Here is a 12,326-nt window from a genome sequence, read left to right as displayed (position 1 = left end):
CCCCGTAAAGTCCTCCCCGTGCCAGCGTTGACCCCTCCACCACCTCTGCTTCCCGAGCACCGCCTAGCTCCCCGCCCGGCCCGCGCCGCCGCTGCAGCCCCTCGGGGTCCTTTTGGATACACCCTCGACTCTGTCCGTACCCCTCAAGCCTGTGGGCCCGGGGTCGACCTTTGCGCTCCTCCCGTCCCAACTCTCCGCTGGGGAAGGGTCCCCACGCCCCTTTCCTCGCGTGCCTGCGCCCGCCCGGAGCCCCGCCCCCGCTTGCCCCGCCCCTCAGGCCCCGCCCTCCGTTGCCCCGGGAACCGCGGATCCCAGCAGCTGCAGGAGGCGCCCGGCCCAGCGGAGCAGCCCTTGCCGCCACCGCCGCCGCTCCCGCCGCCACCGCCGCCGCGCCCCAGCTCCGGCTTCCGCTCCCGCGCCCACTCGGTCGGCCATGCCGCCCCGCCGTGCCCTGGCGCCCGGTGCGCAGCTGTTGCCCACGTCGGCCCTGCTGCTCCTGCTGCTCGGCGCGGGGCCCCGCGGCTGCTGCCTGGCCAGCCCGGTGCCCGCCGCGCCCCTGCCCGCGCCGGGGCCGTGCGCCGCGCAGCCCTGTCGGAACGGGGGCGTGTGCACCCCGCACCCGGCGCCCGGCCAGCAGTCCCCAGCCCCTGCGGGCGAGCCCGGCTACAGCTGCACCTGCCCCGACGGGGTCTCTGGCGCCAACTGCCAGGTGAGTGGACCGGGCGGGCGTGGGGCGGGACGCAGGCCGGGGACCAACAGCTTCTCTCCGCCCGACGCTGCGCGTTGCCCGGCGCGGGGATCCAGCATGCTTGACACCGGCTTCTCCTCCCCCGGGGAGGGGATGAATCTGGCCTCCCGGCGCGCGTGGTTACGAACCCCTGGCCGACCTCTCAAGTGCCTCTTCCCTGCCCACCCCAGTTCTCCTGCCGTGCCAGCCTGGGGCTCTGGTCGCGCGTCCCTCCAGCCCCGGTACTCCTGGCGCGACCACTGGCCACCAAGTGACGCGCCCCTCCTGGCCCGGGCCAAGCCATGCTCGGTTAGAGGGGGATCTGGGTGCTCGCCGGGGCAGCTCGGGAGAACCAGCTCCGAGCGTACCCGGCGACGCGTTCAATGTCCAAGTGGCCCCTGCTCCCAGTCCCGCTCGTCCCTGGGTGTGTCAGGGGTGCGCGTTGTGGGAGTCGGGTGATGGCGGGCTCAGTGCTAGGTGGTCGGACACTTTCTTTCCTTTCCTCCAGCCTTGAGGGCTCTGATCAGGCAGCTGGAGGCCGAAAGGGCAGCTGCCTTTCCGCAGCCTGCGACCAGCCGTTTCTGGGCGTAGGAGGGGGTGTTGCAACAGTCGGAGGCGTTGGAGGGGACCTTGTGCGTGGGGCTCGGTGTGTCGCGCTCCGGGCTGGCCGCTCTTCGAGGCGCACGCTTGGGTCGGGCTTACAGGGCGTGAGCAGGGCACTGGGAAGCTTCGAGGAAGCATGGGGCGGCGCGAGGGATGGGAGATGGCCCAGCGGCCGCCGGTGGATTTGGGATTCACAAGAGAATTTGGCAGAACATAATAAATGAGGATGGATTACAAGTATGCTAAAGCTCAGTGAAACCTATTAGCCTAATAACATCAACATTTTCAGATAGGCGAGTCGGTAGCAGTGTGTGTGCTGGTAGAAAATCCCCAAGTCTATTCCAGGGCAAGGGCAAATAATGAACTTCTCTGTAATTATTCAGTTAAATCAGGTGAATGTGGAACATATCTGGGATCAGATGTTTTCTTTCATGCCTTTGGAGTGGAGGAGTTTGTTTCATAAACATTTTATAAAATGCTCCAAGAGTTACTTGGAGAATGCCCAGACGGTCTTTCTGTGGGAGAAGAAAGGCCACACATGAGATGAGATAAGCTTTAATATTTTCTTAATAGAGCTATTTGGGATTGAGAAGCTTGACCTTGACAGCCAGAATGTTTGCTATTTCCTAGAATTTTTTTTTTTTTCTTTAGGGGCAAATTACCCGCCTGAATCTGTCTTTTCTATGTTGTGCCCTTCTTTGTTAACTGGTTCCAATAAGCTTTAATTTCCTCAAAGGGGATGATGATGATGATGCGATTCTGTGTGATATGATCATTACAGGTGAATTTGGGGTGTGATGACTCTTTGGGGAATTTGCTGTGGGAGCCTTTCTAACCATTAGGACAAAATCTTGCTAACTAATTTCCCTTGTTGATTGATGATTTATATGACTTTTCCTGAAGAAATGAGTTGCCTGAATGCTTCTATCGAACTGCTATTATATTCACATGTCTGAATTCCATCCTTGAAAGAAATAGTTGATTCAGACTCAGTGTAGTGGGGATGGACAGGAGAAGGCAGGTTAGTGTGTACTTCAGTTTAAGTAAAGGGAAAGAAAGGCTGAACATTGGGAATTTAACCCAACTCTGAGATTGTGTGTGTGTGTGTGAGACTCAAAAATTATAAGGAATCCTCGAGAAAGGGAGAGAACTCTGTAGTGTTTCCTAGATGACTAATAGAGAAACATAATTTTTTTTTTGTCCTAAGTAGTGACTTGATGTGTCATGTAATTCACCCAGAAAAGACTCACAAACTGATACCTAAATATTGTAGCACCAACTGCTTCAAAACAGATTTGGGTTTCTTGTATAGCTCCCATTCCAGCAGTGTTAGCTGTGGAATGCTGACTTCCTGAGGAGAAGCAATGCCGGTATTCTGAGCTCCTCATTGGAGAGGGAGCTGAAATAAGTCTAATTCTAACATAAAGCTTAGCAAATTTGGAACCTGATCTAGCGTGGTTACCCAGAAGAGCTTAACTGAGATGAGTCAGAGACTTATAACCCCTAAAAAATTGAATCCTGATAATTTTAATTTAATCTTTCATGATCTTGGAGTAGGACTCTCGTTTTCTGTGGGGGGAAAAAGAAGGCAATCTCAGTAGAGAAGATAAAGAGAGGGGGAAAAAACCCTTACACACACTCAATAACAGATAAGGGGAATGGATGTTAGCCATTGCAGACTGGTGCTTACTGAAATACAACCTAATGCTCACTGGCTACATTGGAAATGGAATTTCACCTGCGTGTGAAGAGAAGCCTTAAAGCCTTAAGAGAAGCCCTCCCCCCATAGCAAAGACAATAATGTTAGCAATGGAAACAATAGAACCTAACTCGGAAGTTTTTTTTTTTTTTTTCTCCTCTTTCCTTTCCTTTTTTATTTATTTTTATTTTTTTTCAGGGTAACAGTATTCATTGTTTTTGCACCACACCCAGTGCTCCATGCAATACGTGCCCTCCTTAATACCCACCACCTGGCTCCCCCAACCTTCCATCCTCCGCCCCTTCAAAACCCTCAGGTTGTTTCTCAGAGTCCATAGTCTCTCATGACTCACCTCCCCTTCTAATTTCCCTCAACTCCCTTCTCCTTTCCATCTTCTTTCCTTTTCTTTCTTTTCTTTTTTTCGAGAAAATTAAGAAACTCATACGTCACTCGTTAGGGTTAAAATGGATTAAGGCTGTTTGCAGTCTCTGTGCTCGGCTGACTGACTTGGGGCCAGCCGGTGGATCCAGGCGGCGCTCTGGTGGCGCATGGGGACAGGAACTCACTGGCTTTGAGAGATGTGTGGTGTGAAGGCAGGATGTGCGGATTTGAAGTTGAGCAGCACCTACTGGAACAGATGATCTAAACTGACCGAGCCTCAGTTTCCTCATCTTTGAGAACCAGATCTACCTCACAGGGTTTGTAAGAAAGGGTTTGATTTGGGTTTTTGATGTGTGACTGTTGACAGCTTTTAAGTCTCACCTCTCCCTCTTGCCTTTCGCTCCACATCCGGGTAAGCTGATCGCAAAGCCTGGGTGTTGGGGCGGGGTTCCAACACGTACGCCCCGCCCATGTGTGCAAGCCCCGCCCACGCGTCCCTAGCCCCACCCCCATCTGCAGCTTCCCCGTCCACGCCCCCAGGCCGGTTCCTTTCCCTTCCCTCTTAAGCCACCAGGGATCTATTTGGGAGCTGCCTGATCTCCCCAGAGAGCCCCATTATGTGAGCAAGAAACCGTTTCATACCCTGCTGGGGTGTGTGTGTGTGTGCGCCATTTTCAGTCTTGACATTCCAACCAAATTTTGAGTGGCTGCCCATCCTGTCTGTGGGATATTCACAACAGGATTTTTGGAAAGATTTCATTCATTAAGTGTTGTAAATCACTGAGCACCCATAGTTCCTCCATAAATGCTGTCTCTTTTCTTTTCTTTCTTGCTTTTTTTTTTTAAAAGATTTTTATTTATTTACTTGATAGAGAGAGATCACAAGTAGGCAGAGAGGCAGGCAGAGAGAGAGGGGGAAGCAGGCTCCCCGCTGAGCAGAGAGCCCGACATGGGGCTCGATCTCAGGACCCTGAGATCATGACCCGAGTTGAAGGCAGAGGCTTAAACCACTGAGCTACCCAGGCGCCCCTCTTTTCTTTCTTTTTTTAACTTTTGTACACATTTCATATGCTCATTACCCAACTGTATGAGGTAGCTAGAGCGAGTGTCATCTGTCAAATGTAGAAATGAAGCTCATTTGACTGAATGGCCAGTCTAAGGTTAAACATTTTGATTGCCCTGAAAATCACACAACACTTAAAATACATATTTTCTAAGTCCTCTTTCACACTTAAACATGGTAAGTCACGAGGATTGAATGGATTCTGAAATGTATATGGTAACCACCCCACAGATGGTGATGGTGGTGATGATGATGGCTGATAACTCTTTTCTCAAGCACTTGTCATGCACCAGCACTGTTTAGGGGCTTTACCAAAATAATTCGCCACTGTTTACAGTCTCTGATAAGCTGGGTATTGTAGCACCAACTGGTAGCCACTGTCCTTGTTATATAGATGACATGTAGAAAAGTTGAATGACTGCCCCAAGGTCACACAGCTAGTCAGTGGTAGAGCTGGCATTTGACCAAGTAGCTGTTCTTGTTGGTTTTCGTTTTTTAAGATTTTATTTATTTGAGAGAGTGTGAAGGAGAGCACAAGCAGGGTGAGGCACAGAGGGAGAAGCAGACTCCCCGCTGAGCAGCAAGCCCCATGCGGGGCTCAGTCCTGGAATTCCAGGATCATGACCTGAGCCAAAGGCAGACACTCAACTGACTGAGCCACCCAGGCGCCCCCAAGTAGCTGGTCTGATGCAGAGCTGTAGAGTTTAAAGTCCAGCCCTGGCCCTTTGTTTGCTGTGTGACCTTAAGCAAGGGCTATAACCTCTTTGTCATCAATAAAAAGGAGACCGAAGGATTTCTGAGACTGGTTTTGCTCTGAAACACAGAGATCGAACCACTTGGCTCACCTGGGGCAAAGGGCCGCAGGAATGACAAAGGCACAGCAAATTTTCCCTGTGCCACCCCCAAGCAGGGCTTTCACCTCAGGCATAGAATTCTGGGTCCCAGCTGAAGTTCTTGTTCCCATGATGACAAGCAAATGGGCACTAAATAAAAGATATACAAATATTTCTGGTGGGTTTGAAATAAACTCCCAACTTCAGAAAGATTGAGGCTGCTCTCCTCACCTTTTGGGTTCATTTGGGAAAGCAAGCAGGCACCAGAGGCAGCTACTTCTGGGCCGACTTTTTCTTTTCCTCCCTTCTCTTGGGCCAAAGTAGCAATTATTTAAATTGTTTTAATTTGTGTGATTTTACTTGTAAAACTTTCTTGTGGTAATGAAATAATCCATTGCCAAATATTCAAGCCGTCAGACACCTGTTTATTTTTTTCATCTCCTGTTCCTAGGACTCTTATCCTTTGGGATTATAATGAAAATGTGTCAGTTTCTGCACTTGGAGCAAAAAGAGGCTGCTTGCGTAGCTGCTTTTTATGCAAGTTAATTTTACCCACTAAGCTGATTCTATAATCCTCTGATTAAACACGCTAACTTGAAACAACGGTTTTGCTTCTGATGAATCCATTAAAAAAAAAGATTCTATTTATTTATTTATTTATTTAGAGAGCGGTGGGGAGGAGCAGAGGGAGAGGGGGAGAGAATCTCAAGCAGACTCTGTGCTGAGCACTGGTGCCCAGGGCAGGGCTCCAGTCTCATTACCCTGAGATCACAACCTGAACTGAAATCAAATCAGTTGCTTAATGGACTGCAGCCCCCAGGTGCCCTTGATGAATCCATTTTTGATGGAAGGTAGCTAACAAGCAACAACAAAAAAAATTCTGGCTCTTTGCACAGGATCAATCTAGTGGACTTTTTGCACACACATGCACAAATAGGCTCACACACACTCACACACGCACAAACTCAGGCACACATATATTCATTCCCAAACTCACATGGTGATGTGTGCAAAAATGTTCAATGTGTTCCCTGAAGTGTCAAGAGACTGCTTCTTTCACTGGCTGTTCCGTCAACTTTTTGTGTCCTTGGGAGAGTAATTAAACAGCCTTGAACCTCAGTGTTCATATCTCTAAAATGGACTAATATGTTTGCTTTATTTTCTTCATAGAAAAGATGAAATTCACAAATGGGCATACAGTAAAGTTTATCAAGAAGTAGAAAGAAGTATGGGAGTTTTAAAACATTTTTTAAAATGGTAAAGCATTGCACAAATACTAAGTGTACCAAGAAAAGGATGATAAAATTTCTGTATAGAATATGATTATGCCAGGGGCATCTGGGTGGCTCAGTGGGTTAAAGCCTCTGCCTTCAGCTCAGGTCATGATCCCAGGGTCCTGGGATGGAGCCCTGCATTGGGCTCTCTGCTTAGCAGGGAGCCCGCTTTGTCCTCTTTCTCTGCCTGCTTCTCTCCTACTTGTGATCTCCATCTGTCAAATAAGTAAATAAAATCTTAAAAAAAAAAAATTTGATTATGCCATTTTATTCCTGTCTGAGATTGTCTTTCTTCAAGGAACAGACTCAACCTTTTCTCCCCACTGGGATGAGTTATGTTACAACAGAAGTATTAAAAAAGCAACAGTTCCTTGTATTAAAATTTTGATAAATTTGTAGTTCTTTTTTATTCTGAAAGAAATGAATAATTTCTCAAAAATTCCCCATGACTTCATTCTCCGTTGAAATGAATGAGAAAAGCTTGTTAAAATCCTGCAACAATTTAAGTAAAGGAAGCAGTTGCTTTTCTTGGTGTTGTTAAATTGAAGTGATTTTCCTATTTTGTTTATCTAGTGCATTCTTAGGAAACGTCACTTTCCTCAGCTTGGCCCCCTGACAAAAAGGCATTCTGTCTTTAGCGTCTTTGCTTAAGCTTCTCATGTGACAGGGTACCATTCAAAATGGTTATGTTTATGCCTATACTTCACAAGCATCAAACAGGAAAGAAAACCTATCTGCAGCTGAAGGGTATTTGAGTCAGAACACAGAATGCCCAAGTAGTATTTTTAGATCTCCTTAGTGATTCAGTAGGCAGCTGTGGTCCGAGCTGCTTAATCCAGTGGCTGGGACTATGGAATCTTGTCCCCCAAAGAGAAAATCCAATAACACAGCAAAGTTTTGTGGACAGAATTTCTTTTAATTACCCTTCTTCCATTCTGGAGCCTCCCCTCCCCTACAACTGCTGTCCAGCCCTGATGGCTTCTAGAATCCTCTGGGAGCTTTTGCAAAGGGGAGTGCCTGTGTCCTACTGTCCCTTCTCTCCCAGATTCTCACTGAAGTGGTCTGGGATGGGCCCTGGGCACTGGTGATTTTCTAAATGCTGTCCAGGTGATTCTACTGTATGATCAGCATGAGAAGCTCCCACTAGCTACTGCTCCCCGCCCCCCGCCCCCTGCCCTGCCCCATCATGGCCCCATAGTCCCCACCACCTGCCCAGCATGGGGCTAGCATGTGGCAGAGAAAACAAATACAGTCACACCTACTCTTGGTCATTCTCACCAGAAGAGCATCCTGGCCTTCTTGGCCCTCTTCAAATGGCAGAGTTTTGCATCTCAAAGTGGACTTGAAGTCTCCATGAAGGAGCCTGATGGGTGGAAAGAGTCCAGTGTGCATTGGAATCCAGCTCTGAGTACATTGGAGAGGAATTCATTGTCTTGTGGCTTGGTTTTCTCATCTGCGAAAATGGGGTCCTGCGGCCAACCTTGCAGGCTATTGTAGCTTCGGAAAGTGTCTCAGGGACTAGCCTGAGAGACACCCAATAAAAAGGTAGTTTATTATAGATGTTGCACATATCTATAATAGGAATATTATTTATTTTATGCTCTTCTTTACAAAAGTCGGGGGCCTAAAAAGCCCTTTCCCTTAGATTAAAAAAAAAAAAAAATTCCTTTCCGATGTGACTTCCAAAGAAACCAAAATTCCATCAGTAGAGATTCATTTCTTTGGTTGTGACGTTTCAGATGCTAGAAGGCTTGGATTCTGGTGGTGACACCCCACAGCATTCACTTCAGTGGGGGCCAAGACCAGAGAACAATATGAACGGAGCATGCACTTATGGTTTATCCTTTTATGGAATCATTCATTGCTTTATTTGAACACTAACCTGTCTTCAGACAACTTTCATGATGTGAGTCTTTGATCATTGTCTTCAAGTGGAGGGTTTTCTCTGAATTGCCCTTCCCCGCTCTCCAGGGTAAGTGAGGGCAGAGCAGGAACCAGGACTGGGATGGACATCCAGTGCAGGGGCCCCGAACAGTAGGTGTCCCATAAATATTGTTGAATACACCAGGGCTTCAGTGGGGTGCAGCTGTGGACACCACGAGGGCATTGGGCACCAAGGAGGGGGTTCTAGGCGCATGAGGAGTGGTGCTGTTTAGGAGCAGGAAGGCACAGGAAGACAGATTTAATCTGTTTAATAACTTCCCTGGTGCCAGGTCTGTTCTGGGCAGCACACCATAGTTTTTAGTAAATCCTTTGCAGTAGCCTTGGCTTTTAATCTTTCTAATAAAGCTTCCTTTTAACAATACTTTAATGATGAACTAAAGCAGGGGTGGGCAAAGGACAGCCCATATTGTGTTTTTCCCTCCCCTTCACACCAAGAACTAAGAATGATTTTAACTTTTTTAGTTTTAGTATTTATTTATTTAGCGAGAGCGTGAGGGATGGAAGAGGGGCAGGGGGAGAGACAGAATCTCAAGCAGGCTCCACAGCCAGCGCAGAGCCCCACAAGGAGTTCGACCCCACAGCCCTGAGGTTGTGACCAGAGCTGAAATCAAGAGTCAAGGGCAACCAACTCAGCCACGCAGGTGCTGAGTTTTAACATTTTTAAATGGTTGGAAAAAAGATAAAAATGAGTACAATATTTTGTGATGTGTGGAATTATAAGAAATTGAAATATCCATGTCCATCAGTAAGGTTTTATTCATCACAGCCTCACCCACACATTTCAGTATTGTCTGTCACCACTTCGGGGCTCTGGTGACAAAATCGAGTCACTGTGACGGGACAGTATGGCCCCCAAAGCTGAAGATACCAATCTGGCCCTTGACAAAGGAAGAAGATCTCTGAATGTTTCCATAAATGTTGGTGGGAGGAGTTTACTTTTCTCTTTTCACTTATTTGACTTAGTTAAAGCCGGATCCTCCTTGCTCCCCCTTTTCTCTACCTCCTGGTCCTTTCTCCTTGAGGGGTGTCCAGAGTCAGGCTCTAGGGCAGAGAGCTGTGGGAAACACATGGACAGATACACAGAGCCCTTGTCTTCAAACCGCTTTCATCTCAGGAGTCGGGCTGGACAGAATCTATCTTTTCATTGTTCATCAGACCTTGGTTGAATGTGTTTGGACACGGTAGTTACCGTCTGTTTCTAGGGAGGCAGTGGGAGAGGAAATGCTGGCTGTCAGGGCTTGGAGTGGGAATTGAGAGGTTTAGAATCCCTCCCAGTGCCAAGCTTTTTAGGTTTCTTAACGCTGATTCCTCACTCATAAATAGGATGGTTGGAAGGGTTAAGGGGAGTAGTTTGGGGAACCCCTGCACAGAGTGCACCCTCTGGCCCTATAAACTATTTTTATCAAAGTGGAAAGGATCGTCCAGTTCATGACTACTTGGGTGTGGGGTGGGTTTTCATGGCTAGGTGCCAGTGGGGGATCTGGGCCCTGGCATATGGGTTGGAGTATAATGTTTTAGTATTACCCTACTGCATTGTCCCAGACTGCTCCATGTTTATGACTTTGAACGTGAGTGCCCAAGGGGATGGGGTGAGGAAGAAGGGCTAGAGCTTCCAGGTCAGGCGGTCTTCATTTTCTTGAACATGCTTCGGGTTTTTACAGTGTTAAGGTCTTTCTTTCTTAAAGAGAGAGAAAAGGCAGAAGGCTTTTGAAAAAGAGCAAGGATTGGAGAAATGAAATCCGTGTACTTCAAAGCAAAGGCTCTTGAAAAGAGAAAGATGTCTGCTATCTTTGCTCACAGTTCCTGAAAGCCAGCACATCCTTCAGAATTGCGATGTTGGCCCTTATCTGCTGCTTGTAGTTAATTTCAAGAAACATTTGTAATGACTTCTGGGTTTCAGAGGCAAATTGAAACTCCTTTGTGGAAGGCCTTCAGTGGTGGAAGTGATCACAAGAGATGAAAAAACTAGTTCTGGTTTTCATGGGAAATCAGAACCAGGGTCTGGAGCACATGGGCTGATATCTGTCCAGTGGAAGGATGACCCAGGGAGGGGGGTGGCCAGTCCCCCACATTCAGGTCAGATTTCTGGAATATGTTATTTAAGGAAAAATCACATGCTTAATTTCCAAGCAACATGGAATGCATTAGAAGAGGCAAAGTGTTAAATATATCCTCAATGAATTAGAATGAATTAGAGAGGGAAGATTTTATATAGGAACCACGAGAAGAGACCCAAAACCTCTAACTTCAAACAGACCTCCCCTATTGTTCCTCATACAAAGGATTTCCAGATCTTTTTTTTTTTTTTTCATTGACTTATAACTTACATACAGTGAAATTCACCCTTTTAAGCCTCCGGGTCTATGACTTTGGACGTACAGTTGTGTAACTACCACATAATCAAGAAAAGGAAAGGCTCATCTCCCCCCACCCCCCATGCATTTCCTCACATCACTTTGTCGTGAACTCTAACCCTGGCCTCCTCCTCTAGCCGCTGTTGGTTTGATTCCTGTCCTTATACTTCTGCCTTTTCCATAACATCATACAAATAAAATCACACAACACGTGTGCTGCTTCTACTTAACATCATGCTCTTGAGATTGATCCTCGTGATTGAGCAGGTCCAGAGTTTGTCTCTTGGCTCTTGCCAACTAGTATTCCATTGTCTCTCACCAACCGATGGCATTTGGGTGGTTGCCAGTTCTTGGTAATTGAGCACAAAGCTGCCAGAAACGTTCACGTGCAGGTCTTTAAGTGGACATATGATTTTCATTTCCTTGAGTAAATACTCAGGAGTGGGATTGCTGGGTCATGTTAGTGCAAGTTCAACTTTATCAGAAGCAGCCAAACTGCTTTCCAGGACGGCTGTATCATCGTGCATTTCGATTGGTAGCAAATGTGAGTTTCAGTCGCTTGCATTCTTATCAGTTCTTGGATTTGTGGGTGATTTAAGATTTTCGCTGTTCTAAGAGGTGTGCAGTGTTATCACATTGTGGTTTTAATTTGCATTTTCCTAACGACTAATGATTTTGAACATTTAAAAAAATATACTAGTTGCTATGCTTATGTCTTCCTTGATGAAGTGTCTGTTCAAATGAGTTGTAAGAATTCTTTCAATGTTTTGGGTGTAAAGCCTTGATTTGATATATGACTGGCAAATATTTTCTCCTAATCTGTGGCTTGTCTTTTCATTTTCTTTTTAAAAAAAGATTTATTTATTTTATGAGAGAGAGTCAGTGTGAGCGGAGATGGGGGAGGGCAGAGGGGGAGAATCCCCAAGGAGACTTCCTACTGGGGGCTGAGCCCTAGGCAATCTCTCAACCCATGAGATAATGACCCATGAGATCATGACCTGAGCTAAAACCAAGAGTCAGATGCTCAATGGACTGAGTCACCCAGGGGCCCCTTGTCTTTTCATTTTCTTAACAGTGTCTTTCAAAGGGCATTTAAAAAATATTGCTGAAGTCTCATTTATTATTTTTTTTTCTTTTGGTGGTTGGTGCTTTTTCGTGTCCTAAGAAATCTTTGTTTGCCTTAGGGTCATGAAAATTTTCTCCTGGGTATTTCCAGAATTATATTGTTTGAAGTTTACATGTGGGTCTCTGATAAACTTTGAGGTAATATTTGTATGTGGTGCAATATACAGGTAATTTTTATTCACTTTTGGCATATGACTGCTATCCAGTTAGTCCCCAAATATTTGTTGACAAGACTGTCTCCACTGACTTGCCTTGGCAACTTTGTTGAGAATCATTTGACCATAATATGTGGGTCTACTTCTAGACTTCATTATATTTCATTG

General features: G+C 46.7%; 1 protein-coding gene across 1 annotated transcript in view; it reads left to right on the top strand.

Annotated features, from left to right (window-relative positions):
• Positions 1–433: 433 nt before the first annotated feature.
• DNER (delta/notch like EGF repeat containing) overlaps positions 434–12,326 on the top strand; it is a 321,150-nt gene continuing 309,257 nt past the window's right edge. Inside the window, exon 1 of the mRNA XM_044241774.1 lies at positions 434–709. Coding sequence (XP_044097709.1) covers positions 434–709 — 276 coding nt within the window. The remainder of the gene's footprint in view (positions 710–12,326) is intronic.

Source organism: Neovison vison, chromosome 3 (genome assembly GCF_020171115.1).
Source record: "Neovison vison isolate M4711 chromosome 3, ASM_NN_V1, whole genome shotgun sequence".
NCBI classification, from domain to species: Eukaryota; Metazoa; Chordata; class Mammalia; order Carnivora; family Mustelidae; genus Neogale; species Neogale vison.
The sequence above is the reverse complement of the archived record's forward strand: the minus strand, read 5'-3'. Positions and strand labels throughout refer to the sequence as shown.